The sequence below is a fragment of the Pempheris klunzingeri genome, chromosome 1, assembly GCF_042242105.1.
Source record: "Pempheris klunzingeri isolate RE-2024b chromosome 1, fPemKlu1.hap1, whole genome shotgun sequence".
In the NCBI taxonomy this organism is placed as follows: Eukaryota; Metazoa; Chordata; class Actinopteri; order Acropomatiformes; family Pempheridae; genus Pempheris; species Pempheris klunzingeri.
In genome coordinates this window covers 3,191,160-3,210,318 of record NC_092012.1, presented here as the reverse complement: position 1 = coordinate 3,210,318, position 19,159 = coordinate 3,191,160, and the positions used below count along the sequence as shown (strand labels likewise).

Sequence of the window (19,159 nt, the reverse complement as noted above, 5' to 3'; positions counted from 1 at the left end):
ACAGGGAGGGAGGTGGCTGGGACACAGAAACAAGCAGGAGGTGAAGAGAAGGAACCGGGAGAGAGCAGAGAGAGAGAGAGAGAGAGAGAGAGAGAGAGGCTAAAAACTAGCAGATGTCGAGGAAAAACCCAAACCCAGCAGGCCTCACAGTGGACATGAGGGCCGTGGCAGCACGGAAAGTTTACCACACGACTGCCAGCAGCACCGTAACTAAAGTTACACATGCTGGAAGAAACGGTATCATGCTATTTTCCACTGCGATCTGCATGGGCCTGAGTGACGGCAGCTTCTACAAAGACCCTCGTGTGGATGGACGCACAAACTAAATTCACCTACAAGCCCCCAGACTGTACATATGTGTGGAACATGCCTGCATACATAAAAACTGCATAAAAACCCAATGAAGTGTAGAAGGAACCATGCGCCTCCCAACTATACACCTGGTTTATGCTTTGGAGTAAATTAGGAACTTTAGGATGCAGTGACTTTAGACTTTTTATAATAATCTAATATTTTCATAATACTCTTGACAAAGCTTCACATTTCAGGGTTGGACATTATTATAAAATGTATATTGTCATTCGGCACAGATTTCTGTGCAGGGTTACAGTAAAATTACTGTTTTTGTCAATGGAGTCTGGCGGCTTGGAAGAGGGATATAACGGCTGTTTCTGGCTAAGCAAAAAAGATCTTACATGTCTATTTCTGTATGGAAACTTTCTATAATGCTGTCAGACACTTAGAATAACAATCTGATCATGTCAGCGGCAAAAACAAGCACTTTTAGTGGATGCACTTTGACCAGCTAGTGAAGTTTTCATGGCTGCCAGCTGATCTAGTCCAATTAGTCATTTAGACACCAAAAGGTGTAAAAACAGGGCAGAGTATCTAACAATGGTGGTCGTCTCACAGTTCAGCTGTGTTTCTATAAAATGGATAGTAGTAGTCTCACTGACCTCCATGAAACGTGGTCCATCTGAAGGAGTTTCCAGCCACCAACGGTCTGTCGTTGAAGGCAGCGCACTGCATCTCTCTGAAATCCTCTGAGCTGGGAGGACACTCCTACACACACACACACACACACACACACACACAGTGAGGAAACTGTACTGCATTGTGAGAACACTCTCAACAGCTTCATGCCAAACCACAACTCTTACCAAAACCATCACCCTGACATAATTCTAATCTTGACCTTAAAATGAATGAGTAACCCTGTGTTAAGTCCCCTGATGCTGCAGTGCGAACAGAGTTTTGTTCCCATCACGAGTTGCAGGACGGAGAGAAGTCGGGGATTTGTGTCCATTCATTCAACGCTCTGAGCTAATCACACCGGACAAACTGCCACATGCACATACATTCAAGCAAGCTTTAACACGCTGCAGCCCGACTGTGTGTTTTTCCTTTAATCAATACGGGCCACAGTGACTGGCTGTCCAAACACACCTCCACACACACACACACACACACACACACACTCAGGCCGACATGACTGACACACAGCAGTAGGTTTCCAACACAATAGCAGGTCTGATACCTGACGAGTTAAAACCCTGAGCGCAGTGAAGACACGGGTTAATATGTCGGTGAAATTCCAGATCACACCCTCGGCTGCTACACCTACATGACCAACTTCTAGAGCAAACATCAGCCATTGTTCTAAAATGTTTGCATCGAACGTTCGGTTTTTCATTATATTATTATAGTGATTCCATTATACTGTGTATAACTGTGCATGTGACAAATAAAGGTCTTCATACGGCGTGAAAGTACCTTGGTGTTGCAGATCTTGTATTGTCTGGGATCTCCGGCACATGGTCCACCCACTGGGTTCCTGGGACACGGAAAAAAGAGATTTATGGGATTAAGTAAGGTAAACACAGCAGGAAAGAGTTTTCATTATCAACTGGTAACTAGAGTGTGTAGGCTGAGTGTGCAGACTGCTGAAATATATTGAAATACATTTAATTTAGGTGTCATTATTTTCTTTAAAAAGGGGCTTTGACAGTATTTATTAAGGTTCTTCAGGAGAAAACATTTGATTTTAAAACCTTTGATTGCAGCACAACCACTCTGTAGTCGCATGTAGACGTTAGTTCGTCTGCAAAATGAACGGATGTTAAATTAAAGAACCAGAGTTGTGCTTTTGGAAAGGGAGATTATATTTGCAAAGCTTTTTAGTTATAAGGTATTTTGTTTGAGAACGTGCTGTAGAATAAGATGTAATTTTGAGAGAAATCAATCAAATCAATCCTATATATGTAAAATATGATGAATCTTAAAACCCAAAAATCATTTGAAACACACCATTTACTATTTGAAATGTATTATGTTTTAAAAAAGATATCTTCCAGATATACCTGTGTGTGCAGGACGCGGCGTACGTACCTGGTGATGCAGGTGCGTGTCCTCACCGAGGCTCCGCTCCCACAGCTCCGGGAGCAGACCGACCAGCCGCTCCACGTCGCCCACTCATTCCTGAAGTGCAGCTGCCGCCGGGTGCGCACGGGACGCCCCGATGAGGCCTCAGCGGAGGGATCCCACGCAGAAATCCAGGACTGAGACACCAATGACAGAGAGAGAGATGTTGATATTTCACAACAACACTTGGAAAAGCCGGTGTAGCTGAAGGGGGACGGGCTGAGATGCCACCTGCTCACACATTAGAAATAGTTTCCTGTCTGTCATCCGTTGTCCTCTGCATCTTAAATGTTCAATGTCTGACTTCTGTAACTTGTAATTAATGCATTCAAGTATTTAAATCACTTCCTTCTGGTATTTCTATGTTAACATGTTAAGCTTTTTGTGCTAGAGATACGTACACAAATCTAAGGAGAGATGTTCATGTCACTGATGACTGACATGAAGCTGGCTGGTTGACCTGCTCTGCAATGTAAACACTTTCTTTTTAGATGAGTATTTAAAGGTGCAGTGTGTAGAATTTTGAGGATCTGTTGGCAGAATATCCATAACTGTGTTTTCATTAGTGTATAATAACCAGACACTAAGAATCGTTGTGTTTTTAAAACGAAGCGTTACATATCAACAGGAGAGTGTCTGTCATGTTGCACCACCATGTCCCTACAGTAGCCCAGACAGGACAAACAAGGCTTTTCATGTAATTAAATGCTAAAGACACGTCACTTAGCACCTTTCTAGTCTTTGCGACCGCTAACATTCACCATAAAGGGGCACAGACTCCTGCACGCCGCTTCAGTGTCTTGCCTGAGGACACATGGAGGCTGGAGAGGCCAGGGTTCAAACCACCGATCCTCTGATGGGTGGACGACCCTCTCGACCTCTGAGCTAAATTAGTGGTGTGAATGCACCGGTTGGAGTGCGAAGAAGAAAGAGGAGGAAAACCAGTTTCTTTGTTGAGACAAATGGAGGAAAAGGAGGGAGCGTGAATCCTTTGGACTGGGGTGAGTCGACGGGTCTTCAGCTGGTTGAAATCTGCAACCTCACCTTTTAATATCTAATGATTAAATCTGCACTCAGGACTTTCAGATCTCGCAGCGATCAGTTTCTATTCTGCTGATCTTTTTTTGATGTTTAGATCGAGTTACTTGGACAAAACATAATCACCACTGAGGCTCCTGATACACTAAAGACAGCGAACGGTGAGAACTACAGGGAAAACAAATCTATCTGCTTGCTACTGTGTAGTGACTCTGCTGTGCTGCCCTGTATGTTCAAAGCTGTCGGGTGGAAACTGATAACTGTCAGCAGCTCACAATCCCTGCATGTGTATGTGTGTGTACGTATGTGTGTGTGTGTGTGTGTGTGAGATCACAGGGAGACTGACTGGAGTCTATTATTTGTGAAAGGGGAAGTTATGTGTGACACCTCGTCACGACTCCAACAGGCAGATACATCTATTCAGAAAAAAAAAAAAAAACAACCTTGTGAGCCTGGTGGATCAGGATCATCGGAGCCAAACAATAAAAGTGATTAGAGAAATCTCAATGGCGCTGCTCAAACACATTCCAGAGCTTTCGCCCTGGAGGAGGACTGAAACTGGCAGCGTTCCCTCCGGTTTCTCCTACAGGAGCTGGCTCACACACTATTTTAACTCTTCACACACACATTCAACATCTACTCCAGCTACTTTTTCCATGAGGAGGTTCTAAAGTCAACATCACCTGAAGTATCTGTCTGTGGAAGACCATACATTTTAGTCTTTTATTCTGCATTTATACAGTTTTAGTTGGTTTTATAGTATATATTGTCTCGTACACTCTATGATGTTTCACATTTTTATGTTTTCATCCTAGTGGGGCATCTTCAGGCTTGCTCCAAACAACATTTCTTTGTGTTTGTACTGCAACCATAAGGTTTCCTGTATCTTGAATACCGGGCGTAAATAAGAACATATGTAAAACATAACTTGCAGCTCCCATTAAAGTGCACATTTTGCTGCTTGGTTCTTTATTTTATATCATAATCACATCTTCTAATGTGAAGCAGGAGGAGTGTGGTGTAAGGCAGATGTTTCTGTCATGTTTTGCACTTGATTTATTGTATTAACAAAAGGTTCAAAAAGTGATTTTCTATTTGTTTGGTATGAAAAAGGAAATAATCAAAATAACATAATGATAATAAGGATCAGGGACTACCTTCTCGTGCATAATGAAGCTTAAATGATTCCATTTCATTTAATCAGTAACTAAACTTGCCGACTTGTTGTACTACCTGTTCTTCAACATCCAAATCCAAACACACTTTTATGAAACATAAAATCAATCATTTATAAAACGAATCTCTTAAATCTCTGGGCTCAACTTTAACTTTATTATGTGGCAAGTCGCCATAGTGCTTTGCAGTGGTGGAAAGTTTAGTGCCAGTACTACAAGAGGTGTACTTCAGTAAAAGTTTGAGGTACTTGTACTTCAGTTTATGTAACTTTCTCCTTCTACTCCACTACATTTCAGTGGGAAATGTTGTACTTTTTACCCCACCTTTGCAGCTGTAGTGACAAATTACTTGAAACCACAAAGGTTATGGTTCCTTGGTCATGGTCATGTTTCAGAGCTGTTAGCAGCTCTATTAAAGAGACATATTCTCTCTTTGAACTCCCTTGGTTGGGAACCACTAGACTAAAATAGCTAACAGTGTCTATGTTTAAGTAGTTGAGGCTATCTCCACCTGGGGCACCTACAACAGTAACATGCTGCTCTAACAACAGTATTACAATCTAATAATGTCATAATATTATACCAGTCAAAGGGGACAAACACTTCTACTTTAGTTTAACGATATTTTGCTGATGATACTTTAGTATTTTCCTACGTAGGATTTTGAATACAGACCTTTATTTAAAATTAATTATTCTTGAATTCGCAGAAGTGCCAGTTTTACTTGAGCAAAGGATCTGCGTACTTCTCCCCATCACCGCTCTCATGTTGTATCTCAACAACAAAACTATTATAAAGTTTTATTTCTAATAACTATAAATGACAACAAATCACACCTGTAACCGTCCTCACACTGATGTTGTGTTTCTGTAGTCACAGAGAGAAGCAAAATAAACCTGAGCCTGACTGAGGCTCTTTGACTTTGTGACTCATAGAACAAAATTGGTCAGACATGCTCACACACACACACACACACACACACACACACACACACACACACACACACACACACACACACACACACTCAGCTGAGAGCGACCTGTGCGATGACTCTCCATCATTTTCCATGGCAGGGTCACCTGAGGTTGCCCTCATTAGTGTTACCGCCGGCCAAATTAGCGTTGATAACAGTTGGAGATGGGGTCGGCCAGCATTCTAGATTAATGAAAGTGACCTTTGACCTTTATAATGCGCCCCTCCCCCATTCTTCACATTAGAAGTAAAAAAAAAAAACTGTGGTGTTTTGAAAAGCAAACTCGACAGAGGAGGACTTGAAGGTAAAGAGTCAGAGTCCCCACACTGTACTATCCAACACACAGGTGTCCGACTTTCCCATCAGTCCCCTCGTCTGTCAGCAGACCAGCTCTCCCCGTCTGCAGAGGCGGTCTGGAGCTGACAGACCGACTGGAAAACTTTCTCCCCTTGAAGGCAAAGAAGGGAACGACAGGTGAAGACACCACATCCCCAATCAAAATAATCTGATTAAGAGAAAAAGAGAAAAATGACTCCTAATCCAGTCTGTTAGTTTTCCACATTACACACAGCAGAACATCTTTCATCTGAGATCCTGTTGGTTTGTTTGTTAGCAGGACATATACAAACAATGTGTGAACAGATCTAAATAGATGATCTAAATCCAGGATGTGGGCCAAAGAACAAGTGGAGATGGGTCAACTGACCATAAACAGTCAACTCCAATAAAGTTTATTCAAACAAGGGGGGTTGTAAGATTGTGCAGTTCTACTATGAGGAAAAAAGGAAAAAGAACTATGGAGCTGCAGATGCAGACAATATGGCCACAAATCCAAATGTTGATGGATGGTCTGGGATATTAGCCCGCCGTCGTTACCTCAAACTGAATGACAAACGACCAACTATCAGGTAGAAATTAGGCCTGATCTGCTCGGCTTAAACCAACTTTCCACATGAACATACAGAAAAGTTACCATGTAAAACGAAGCCAATACCGTGCACACACCTCACAGCCTTCGTATTCACTCCACCTGCAGTTCGACAGGGTTACATCTCACTCTTAGTCTTGCATTTTGCATTTCTTTCATTTCTCCATCTGTTGCGTTTGTCTTGTTTTCGTTACTAACAGCCCAAATGTGGACAGCAGAGACGTCGCCAGTGCAGCTGCAACGATGACTCAATGCAGAAAAAGTTCCAACAATCCAAAACATCTAAAACAACTTGTTCTGTTGTGGCATGATTTTGTTTTTCTCAAAATGTCATTGCTGTTAAGTGACACCAGCGTAAAAGTGAATAACTGTTGACCCTCCACGTGTTGACCCTCCGCTACATTCCTGTGTTTGATGTGACAGAGCTGGGTAGACTATCTCTGTCTATGTCTGCTCACTCCAGCCGGGCCTGGGGGAAGGCTGGCTGACAACGAGACAAACATTGATGACAGATGGACACCGCCGAGGAGAAAAGGTGGTGCAGCAGCAGCAATCAGAGCATGGAGAGACCCAGAGGATGCCGGTAAGACGAAAATACCGTCACAAGACAAACATGCTGCGAAAACAATCCAATCAGCAAGCTCCCAGACCTCAGTGCCCAGCAGAGCTGCTCAAATCTGATGCTGGTCAAAGGGGCTGCCGTTGGTTTATTATCTAAATGAGCTGGATTTTCCTCTTTGGAACCTGAGAGCAGAGGTTTTCTCTGCACAAATTAGCTTAATCGCAACATTTAACTCTGTCAAACGGAAGAAAAAGACGACATAAAGGCAGGAAATAGTAGGGAGGCTGTGGGAAAAGGTCTTGGGAGACCATGACAGATTACAGACTACAAGGCCCCGGTGTAAATTCAGCGTGTTGCACTCATCAAGCTATTAGCTCTGTATATTTACACAACACAAAAAAAGGCTGACATAATGGCAGCCAACTGACTTGTTGTGCCTTAAATATATATATAATAAATATATATATAAAATATATAATGGAAATGTGTAATGTGAAGAACACTGTCAGACACTGGCGCAGGAGATTATGCAAATTTAGTTTGTCGTTTTGGTGCCAACACGTTAGCCTCAACATCTTTATGTCAATCATATGTCATTTGTTTGGTGGGTTTTCTAAAAAAATATGAATGTAGCTTCATTTAGTTTGGTTAGAGCAGATAAGACAAAAAAAACGAACTGCAAATATCATCGCTAATCATTTTTGTCTTTTTTTTTAAGCAAAAGAACTTCTACACATGCTCAGAGCTGCTGCTCGTCTCTGTCATGTATAATAGTGGGTAACGTCATGAGAAGTCTGTGGTTGACAACCAGTCCAGGGTCGATATAGTAAGAGGTGTTGACGGCAGGTGTGTCGAGGCTGTGCGGTGACTTGTGTTGATGCAGGACTTACACTCTGCGGGGACGACAGGCAGACGGGAGCGACCAGCAGCAGGATAAAGGTCAGGGCCTGGCACAGAGTCAGCTTCCTGGAGACAGGGAGAGAACCAAACACCGTCAGACGGTCGGTGACATCACCTTCACTGTTTTACATACCGTTTATACAAGAACATGCAAACACAAGAAGAGAAGACGGTGGCGGTGTTACAGCGGAGGTGCAGGAGGAGGAGGGAGGCAGGACGAGAGAGGAAACTGCAAGACAAGACACGAGTGACACTTCAAACAGCAGAGGTCTTCAGGTCATTGATAAAATCCACAAATAAGCTGCCACACTATTGCGAACCCCTGTGGGCAGGAGCCAAGGTCAGGAATGCCCCCCCATCCAGCAAGTATCATTAATTCCCCTGCCCAGTCCCCCCACCCGCCCTGACGGTGTCTTATTAACTCCCACACAGCCGAGATGGAGGGACCGCCTGCCTGACTGAACCCCAACTCCCCTCGCCCACTCCTGCCCAACTGTTGACCTTACTTAAAAAATAAAATACAGTATTTCATAATGTATCAGACATGTTGTCATTGGAATTTGTTTTATTCTGTAATTGTTTTATTGGTCTGTTGTGGACTGTCTGTCTGTCCGTCCATTCTGGGAGAGAGGGAGGAACTTTAATAGGTCCTCAGGTGTCCTACACTGTACAGAACCTTGGGATATATGAATAAAACTGAACTTCACTTAACCAGAAATCTGCATCACCTGCTGCGTTTCCATGAAGCCTTTTCACTTCACTAATAATCTGGACAAAAGTCAATTTGGATAAAACGCCAGCTGCACCTACCCAACATGTTGCACCACACGAACTTTGCAGAATGTGTGCCAGTACACTAATTATTATATGAATGGTGAATTTGACTGGTGGCACAGCCAGAGCTTTGTAGGTTACGCAAAGACTCCAAGTTTCCAAGAATCCAGCCTCGATATCAACTAGAAAATTCGACTGACCTTGTAGACAAACTCTGGACATTCCTGAAACAAAAACTAGGCTGCGATGGCTGAATACACCACACGTTTCATGCACCACCTCACCTGACAACACAGGCTTCATTTTGAGAGCAAAAGCAGCGTATTTGTGCAAAAAACATTCCTACAAAGCTGTTTACACGGCTAATAAGAATGAACACTCTACTTAGCTGGGCAAACTTCCCTTGTGCCATTTTACCCCAGTGACGGACCTGTTCGACCATAGAAACACATCTTCCCCTCTTCCTTTTCGTCAACCAACTTCTTGAAAAGGTCGACGTTTGAGGACAAATGTTTAAAAGTAACTGAGCTTACTTCTTTTTCATGTGGGAGTGGGTATCTCCTCCACCTTAAACAGGCCAGAGGCACAAAGTGCAGTAAAACCCCAAATTAAGACACATATTCCAAATGTTTTGTACGTATCCCTGAACAAACGCTCTTAAAACCTGAATAATATTAACATATCCCGTACATGTTGATTGGAGGCTCTAAAGATCATCATCATCATCATCGGTCATTTTCACAATCACAGTCTGTATGTGTTCATAGTTAATGAGCCACTGAGGAGCTACCAGATAAGACCTACACTGAGCCCAATGTTTGCTCTGCTAGCTGCACTTCACCTCCGGGTCAACACGGTGAGGCAACCGTGAGACGGGAATCCTCCATCTTTTTCTCCTCTTGAGCCATCAAAGTGCTTCTTTCTGAGAAGTGCCAGTGATTCATGCAGAGAATCACTCCCCCCCCTCTCTTCTCTCTTTGACTGCTTCCTGGCACTGCTCTGCTTACAGCCACAGTGTGTCATGCTTTAATAGTTCTGCGATGGGACATGTTAGTTTTATTAGCACAGTCTGAGGAGAAATATTTAAGATGAGTTGCATTTGGAAAGCATCTTAATCGTCTCCATTTCCTCCTTTGCCCCGACCTTCTCGCCTGCTTCTCTCTCACTTCATCCTCCACCAGCTTCCACTATGTCTGTCATTTATCTCTCTCAGTCTGTTTAGTCCCTCTTATCTCTCCCTGGGCCATAAACACAGAGCCGGTCCAAAGCTTTTGGAGTTGGCGTTTGGCTCGGTCCCAGGTCAGTAGTTGGCCTGTCCAATTAAACGATACACATCTCCCTCACACTCGGCTGAGCAGCCCTTCCCTTCAGCGACCTCGGCTCCCGGCCCGGCCTTACATGGGGGAATTCATATCGGAGGAACGAGGAAGGTCGCGTTGACCGAAAGAGGCAGTGGGCCCATAAATCATGATTGATGTCAGAGGCCTTCTCCTTTTCAAACACACTTTATCTTACTGCAGCGTCCGAGGCTACAGGACCAAAGGGCCGTCGTGTTTGCTTTGTTTCTACCACCTCAACTTCAGATCACGTGCACTTCATATCGCAGACCAGACTGTTTTATAGGAGAAATCTGGCATTTGTTTTTAAACCTATTTGTACATATTTTGGTGATTAAATGACTGACAGGTAAAGTTTTGGAGTTGATCGAGTAGATCTCCTCCATCAGCAGCTACAAGTGCTTGTTTTTGCTACTGACGGGCTCAGATTGTGTCTGACAACATTACGGAAACAATCCTTACAGAGATAAACCTGTAAAAACCTTTTTGTTTCACCACACTAAGCCGTCATATCGCTCTCCTCAGAGCCACCAGTTTGTGTTCTCGTGTGACTCTGGCGTTTTAAAGGGTTAGTTCACATCTGAACGTCCCGTTTTTCTGTGAGGTTAAGTTTGTTTTTGTCAACTTTTGGACCTAAAGACTCATTTTATAAGCAAATCTGTACAAATAGGGCCCAAACTGAAAAATACAAGAGTTCTCTTCTAAATATCTGGTTGTACTTTTCCTGTAATTCATCATTTAGCAAACTCACTTTAAGTCGTGCAATCAGCAAACATCGCTGCATCCATTATTGTCAGCGTCTAATTGTGTGATAACAGCTTGTGTTTGGAGTCTGGACTGTATTACCTCTTAATGACATTAATGAGAGCGAAACGTTGACGTGATGGATTACACATTGCATAATAAATGGAAATCAATGCAAGACATTTTCTAAAACACACCTGGTTGTTTTGTAAAATGATCATTTGTGGTGTAACAAATTTTTCTTTCACCATTTCTTCTTGTTATTTTTCATCAAAGCTGCTATGATCAATATTTCTACATTAACAACGGCTCAAATGACCATGTGTAATGTGCACTACTTGTTTTGATTTTACTCCCACCGGCGTCGTTTCCAGCAGCAGGGAGCTGTTTTTCTGCTGTTCACTGGTGAAACGCACTGATAAAACCTGCTGTTTGCTACCAAACCACAGACGGTGACAGTAAGCAACTGACTGGGGAACATAACAGAGCATTTAGCAGCTACAGGGACATTTCTGAGAAGCAAAAAACAGAGGAACTCTTTATGAACAATTAAAATGCCTCCACTGTTCCGGCATAGTCAGGTAAGAACGAATATTTTAGCATAAACATCTTGTTTGACTCCCTGACAAAGGATTTATACCAAAATGCATCCAAGTTTGTTTGTAGGTCTTAAATGACCATGTGATGACAACAGAGACATTTCTATATCAAGTTGGTGGAGGCCAAAACAGAGCTACAAGAAGAGTGAATACTGGACTTGGATTCTGCTAATTTTACGACATTACATTACAAACACTGACCAACTTCTGTGAATCCTTCTGTTTAGAAGTTGTGAGGATGACATCCTTCACAGACACTTCCATCAGTGTTAATGAGATCCCATAAAGGCTAAATTACACGTCTGAATGCTGTTGACTGAAGTAATCCACAAAGACAACGTAATTTCGCTCAGTTTCACTTGATCTTTGGCTCCAGGTTTTGAACATGAAAAGACAGCAGCTCTGGTCACTGACTAACTGGCCCCCTCCCTACGGGGGCCCTTACAGAGGTGAGCAGGGGTCGGTCCGCCTCCTCCTGCTCTCATTAAGACTATAGCAGCACATTAGTGAATAGCTCCGGGGCAGGGAGAGGGAAATGGCTTTAATCAATACGAGACTAGTTGTTTATTTTGACTGACATTAGTCAGAGGAGGGAGATAAACACCGGCCCCACCCTGCACCAACACCACCACACTACTGGTTTTATTAAGTCTCTTAAGACTCAAAGGAGCTTTTACCTGAGTCTGGGATTCACTTATTATCTGTGAACTTGGTTACAGATATATGGGAAATCTAAACTTTAATACTCTTGCTAACATTAAATGCAGGATTATATAAACTATATGATCAATTGAGAACATGGCAATGACCTGTAGTTGCAGCCTTAATGTTCTGGATGTCAATTTGCTCCCAAAAAACACAAAAATACAGCACGATATCTTCCAGAGTTGTGATTTCAGTCTGGATCAATCAACAGAAAATGAATTGGCAAATATTTTTGATTAATTATTTGAAGAATTTTGGAAAAATAATGTGATCAGATGTTAATATTTTCTTGGTTTTCTATCATAGTAAACTGAAAACGCTGGAATTTTTCTGAATTTGCTCATGTTTCATACTTTTATAGACCATCCTTCCAATCCACTGACAATTAGATCTTAACCATTCATTGATTAGTTGTCAACTAATAAACTAGTTTGTTCGAAAAAGTAAAACTTCTCTGATTCCAAGCCTCTTAAACGTGACTATTCTCTGGCTTAGTAACCCGATAGGACATTTGAGGGCATCATCTTTTCTAACATTTTATAGACCAAACAGCTAATCGAACATGACTCACACATAACTCCCACTTTAGATGAGAAAATAATTGGTAGCTGAACTTTTTTGTCCAGATCCAGAAATGTTTTAAAGCCTTGTAAAAAAAAAAATACAAGTTTCTTATAATTAGCTGCATCTGTGTGATGTGTATGTGCAGATTTGGATAAAATTAAAATGAATGTGATTTATGTGGTTGTGCAGCTCTGGCAGGAGTCAAGACTATCACTTCTTTCTAATTACGCTTGGTCTTGTGATGAAACACCCAAATGAAATCTCCATCAGAACGTCAACTGACACTTGAACAAAGCGCGATCTGTCCACACGCAGACCGTCAGACAGGCCGCACAGCCTCCATCTGGCCTCGCGGGCCGAAAGGGGCGAGCGGCTGCACCCTCCCCACCCTCGCTGATAATTCCTCTGTAACAACTGAGCTCACCAACCTTTGCTTAAACACACCCTGACAGACAGGTAGCTCCCACGTTCCCACCCTGCACAAATAAACAACCGGGCCACGCTATTACCATTCAATTACACTGAGGCCATTACTGAGCCGTGCTTAGAGCGCAGTGCAGGTGAGAATGTGTTCTTTGACCTCTGGGACGGTGTGAGTCACCACAGCACAGCAGACACCTGACTGAGCTCTCTGCTCCTTTAGTTTCTCTGTGTGGGATCTTTTAAGTGTTTCTGTATGGTGACCCATAGATGTCTTTTTTTTTTAACAATGCTCTGCACACCCACCAAGTTTGGAAAAGCTTCCAACTGGGGGGCTGGTCCTAACCTTTGACCCGCACAGAGATTTAGCTGTGACCCACCCAGTGTTTAGGAGGGCCCCGGTGGAGGGTCTGATGGTTATATGGAGCACGCCGCTGAATGAATTGACACAACCCTTAACAGATGTTCAGTGTGAAGGCTCGACGGTCAGCTCTGACCCCTGCATCTGCACCCACTATGAATGAGGCGGCAACAATCGAGCGCTCAGTGGCCTCCGTCAGCACGCGTGAACAAAACCAGCCTCTTTGTGCCACAGCAGCTGCTTCACTTGAAGACGCAGTGAAACGCTTCAATGCAAATAAATTCAACACCATCATATGTCTGAACAAAACACCCAGAGAGGATTAAATAAAGACCAAATGAAAGATAGACGTTGGTGTTGTGTTGTTGGTTTTGTTGATGCCAAAATGTCTAGACTCAGCCTCTTGCTCAACTACGGTCCTCTCCCTTCACTTCGCTTCGCTGCACTTAACCTCACTCCTTCCACGACAGGGAGAACAAACTTAGTACGCCATCATACCTCGGGGATTATGAGATTATCTTTTCACAGCCACTCTGAGTGAAGCAGAGCCTCTCGGGTCATCTGCAGTCACGGTGTTACAACATGAGAAACACGCACAGATGCACGAAAGGAAGTAATATTATGACAAAAAACAGGACAAACACGATGAAGAAACATTTAAATAGTAGAGAGCAGACGCAGCTGAGGGGAATCACCTCCTGTCAGCATGGAGGCCGGTCTGAAGTCTGTAAACAACCACACATAACATTTACATTTTAATTAAAAAGTAGTTGTTTTGAAGCTGAAAACGTACCCGCAGGATGGGGAGTTTCTGTCTCCATCAGTTTCATAATTACAGCTAAAAAACACTAATGGTTCAGAGGCAGAAATCCCAGATCTGGATCACCACCAAAACCAAATCAATTGTTCCTTGGCGTGAAGCCGAAGTGTCCATCAGATTTCATGGAAATTCTTTCACGGGGGTTTAAAACATCCTGCTGACAGACACAGAAACACGCTAACTGTGTGCAACCTTAATCCTGCTTGGAAGCAAACTTCTCAAACAGTAAAACAGGCTTTTCATCAGGTTCGTGCAGAGAGACACAAACACGGAGCAGTAAACTCTTATCTGCCTGAACCTTGAAACCAGACAGGCCATCGGTGAGATCACGGTGTGACTTCATTTTGTCTGACAGAGAGCAGGGGATCAGCGAGCGCAACCAGATCAAGTTCAGGACCTGGTTTGAAGTAAGCTGGAAAACAGTATTTAGATGAGCAGGCTGTTGACGTGACATGAGAGGGATTCTTCCTCAGATGCTGCTGTGGTTTTCACCCTACACCATGCATGCATGTTATTAAATCTCTGACTGGATTCTTTCCAGCATGTAGACACTCAGACAAAGTTGGAGCAGAAGTGAACCTGTTGAGTACAGAAGGCCGTCACTGGGGCATAACATCGTGGTCTGTCTTCCAACTCAGAAGTACATACCTCTGTCATTTATACTAAAAAAGATCAATTACAGCATGTACCCACAGTATCAAATGGCCCTTTTCACAGGGGACCCTGAGCCTGAAGCAGCAAAGTGGAATTCAGCCACCATTGTTTGTATTATTTAGACCGGTGTGTACAAAGGTATTGCTGGTGCAGTACAGGTATATGCAGGTATACAGGTATGTTACAGTACCCTTTGTTCAAGTCTTCTGTGCAGCCCAAGTGTACAAAGTGTACCTATAACTATGACTCCAAAGGGGCATTGACAGCTTTAAATTCTAAATGCTACATGCACCACTACCAGCACGCCTAGATTGGCGTTTTTTTGGATTAATTTGGCAACTGTGACACATGTTTTTCTTTCCAAATGCAACAACGAAGCATTTTGAATTTGCTAAAGCGGCGATCTGCCCCGGTGACTCGTGGGTATTGTTGTATTTAGAGCTATCCGCAACATCAAAATGGCAGAAACTGACATTTCTGTACTCTGAGCCAATGTTTTTTGATTCCTTTTTCTACCTTGCACCACCCTCGGTGAGTTACCTTGAGGTGTTTTCATTATCTTCTGTAAAGCTTTGCTGTGGATCAGAAGCTCTGTGCACACATGGGGCTCATTACGTTAGGAGCCTGTGATGGTACACCTGCACAAAAATGGACTTTTCAGTACATAAATGCACTCTTCTTTTTTTTTTTTTTTTTAGAAAACAGACAACTTACTGACAGAGCCCCTCTTTAAAACACTGATGTCCACATCCACAGGGAAGGATTGAAATTCCTCCCCGCAGGAGAGAGTGACATCATTGCGTGTAACACCAAATTAGAGTCCTCGTTTTGAAGCTATATGCTCAGTGTTCCATGGTAAGTAGATTAAATCTGTTCACGGGGCCGGTGGCTCCTTCCCAAACAAACATTCCTCCAAAGAGCTATCAGAGACACAGAAAATGTGCCCAGAGCCAAATCCTTCTCTCCCCCTCGTCGTTCCCTCTCTGCAGGCTGACAGCCGTCCATCTGACGCGCAGCCTACACATTTGTCCTGACACATTACATCAAATGCAGCCTGTGAAAGGAAAAATCACACTTCAACATCTTGTGTGCAGAGTGCTGAAATGCCAGCGTGTGTTGTTCCCACCTTGAGGCAAAGACCTGGCCGGAGTGAATGCAAGTTCATGATTTTAAGAGACACATTTTGAGGAATTTGTAAGACTTTATGCAGAGTTTGAGCAAAGATGTAGACCCCCTGCAGTCCCCTGTGTTTGTGCTCTCTGCTGCAGGGTCGGGATTAGATCAAATATGAGCGGGGTATTTATAGCCGGTGACATTTGGGAGATAAAGGTGGTGTCGAAGGATGGGTGGAATGTAGAGGCAGGAGCTGCAATATCACAGATACTGTGTGGCAGGAGGATTACCTCACCTTCTGGCAGGAGGAGGCCCACAGCAGACTGGAGATGACTTCTGCCCCCTGAGAACACATGCATGCTGCACAGGCGACTGCAGGACTACCTCAAGTCAAATAATGCAAAATAAGTTCTAAAAGCAACCCAGGAAAGTATTTTAAAACCACCACTGTTTCCTCAGAGCAAACATCATCCAACTGGGGGAAAAAAAACATCAACTGTCCCTGGAATTTATCACCTCCCATCCTTCACTGTACTGCAAAAAAATGTTCAAGGCTTTGCAGCTCCCTGCAAGGAAAATGACTCAAGGTAAATATTTAAAGCCACCACGTATTTCCCCCCCCCCCCCCATGAAATGCAACTCATACAGCCTCCACTTCTTATAAAAGAGAGAAACTCAACCTGAATTTATCACCTCCCATCAAGACTGAACTTCTACTAGATCACCATGATTCAGTTCTCATGGGATCCACCTTCATCAGGTCAGAGACACTTTAAGGTCCGCTGTCTTACCTCCTCGGTGGCGGGGACATGGTGGATCCTCGTGGACTGGCTTCAGGTGTGTTGCATTCGTGGTCAGGTGCAGCTGTGCTCCCCTGTCATGGTGAGAAACGTCGCGGCTCAGATGCAAAGTGCATCCCGGCTGCAGGCTGCTGCGACACACGGATGTCTGACCCAACACCATCCATATCCCCCCCCTGCTCCACGGATCTCCTTCTCTTCTTCTCCTTCTTTTTAAAGGGAAACTTTAAAATGGATCTCTTTGCTCTCTCTCTCTCTCTCTCTCAGCTGCAGAGCTCGTCCATCCAAACAAGCTGTGTTACTCAGATCCCAAAACACATCACATCAGTTTAGTCTTCGGGGACAAGCGAACAAGAGGACGCATCTTCTGCTGGACATCCAGGAGCAGAAAGTTTCCCCTTTTGTTGGTTCTTCTATTACTCCAAATAGAAAGAAGCCACTTGTGTCCCTGAAGTGTGCACAGCAGTCCGACTGTCGCCTGCAGGCAGGTGACTCCGCTTGTATCAACAGGTAGCTGTTTCCTCTCTGTACTTCTTGACCTTCCTCTCAGCGCAGACAGCTCCTCAGTGCGCAGGAACAGTCCGCTGCAGTGCGCACAGGTCCGCCGGCAGCTCCTGCACCAGAGCTCCGTCCTGGTGAGTGTGAGCGCGGTGCTGCGGGTCTGTGTGTCTGTGTGTCGGGTGTCTCCCCTCTCTCTCCCTCCCTCTCTCTCCCTCTCTCTCTCTCTCTCTCCACCTGAGCGCTGCATTCCTGCGGGGAACGCGCCTCCCTCCTCCAATCACAGCGCGCCAGAGGTGACACACACAACGTCTCCTGCAGAAATACTGAAGGTGAAGAGGAGCTGCTGCAAAGTGCTGGAAGATAAACTGAAATAGAAGTTTAAATTAAAAAAAACTCACAAGGAAGCAAGTAAAACCCTGCACTCATAACTTAATGGTCACCAGGTGTTGGATCAGATGCAGCCGAGGAAGAGAGAGTGAGGAAAGTTTCATCTGTTAACATGTCTGTGGACATTCTAGAGTAAAATTCACAAAAAATTAGCTAAATATTTGCATCTAAGGGCATTTCTGGAGCTTCCACATGAGCCGAAGGGCTGCTTCACTTCAAACTGAAGTGCATCTGTCCAGATATTTGAGCTTTTCATGATCTTATGTTGATGAATGTAAAACATAGTCTGAAAAGTAACTAGGAAAACCATCAGAAAGGTAGAAAAAAGGTCCCCATCACCCCGACAGTGTGCCTGTAGCATCCATGAAGGCGTTCAGATACTCCTGTATGACATTTTGTCCTGGAAACTAAGAAGATTCAGGAGAATCTGTGTCAGCTGGACTATTGTAGTTGTACTGGGGGCTCATGGTGGAGCAGCACCTCACTGAGACACTTCATTGGATTTCACTTTAATTTATCACTCATCTGCATATTTTATATGATATTCCTATGATATAATATCCATATAGGCTCTCTGCAGTAGAGGCATAACAAACATGAATGGCTGGATCATCATGTAAGTGGGTGTCAGGGCATTGGGCCTCTATTAAAGGACAACTTGTATTTTTAAACCTGGATTTCCGAGTACAAAAAGCTTTGGAACTGGTCCAGTAGATCAGCTCACCTGGTTAAAATACAAACAGGTTGCACCAAGTATCTGACAGCATCACAGAAAGGATCCTTGCAGAGATTCCATTTCCAAAGTGACAGTGATTTTATAAACTTCCACTGTCTAGATCAGTGAGTTAGTCTGTGGTATTGTGTGACTTAGTTAAGATCCAACACTTTACTCATTATTTCCTAATTTCTTCCTGCTTTCTCCACATGCCGTCACCCACTCCACACCTTCCTCCCCCTCTGTGACTCACCAGGCGTCCGCTGTAGGGTGGTGAACCTCCTCTCCATCTACATGTCAGGACACCTTTCTGTGCTAATCACTCCACAGCAGCTTTCCTTTTTCACAGCGACGTCTAAAATTCCCTCTTTTTTCCTAACTATGTGTAACTGTATCCCCCCGGGGGCACCTCCTTTGTTTCTCACTGAGGTTTACATCCGAAGTACCACGTCCCCCTTTTAGCAGGTTTAGTTTCACACTTGGAGCACGTTGTGTGATGTATGAGGTGGTAACATGCAGGTCTTCTCCAGTTTCCTACACTGCTTATCCAGCAGTACAAATGGCCTGACTTAGTGGTGGCAAAGCAACGACGCGGCCTTTCCGTGAACCGTCTCCACCTCGGTCTGTCACACTCCCTTCAAGCGCAGCCAAGGCAGAGACAAGTCATC

The 19,159-nt window shown here is 43.9% G+C and overlaps 1 protein-coding gene across 1 annotated transcript in view; it reads right to left on the bottom strand.

The window, feature by feature from the left end:
* Positions 1-16,909, bottom strand: part of adamtsl5 (ADAMTS like 5) — a 30,161-nt gene extending 13,252 nt beyond the window's left edge. The window contains exons 1-5 of the mRNA XM_070830401.1: positions 16,880-16,909; positions 7,988-8,063; positions 2,389-2,558; positions 1,774-1,834; positions 957-1,062 (exon numbers count right to left, since the gene is read on the bottom strand). Of these exons, the coding sequence (XP_070686502.1) occupies positions 957-1,062; positions 1,774-1,834; positions 2,389-2,558; positions 7,988-8,063; positions 16,880-16,899 (433 nt within the window). The 5' untranslated portion in view covers positions 16,900-16,909. The remainder of the gene's footprint in view (positions 1-956; positions 1,063-1,773; positions 1,835-2,388; positions 2,559-7,987; positions 8,064-16,879) is intronic.
* Between the last annotated feature and the right edge of the window lie 2,250 nt (positions 16,910-19,159).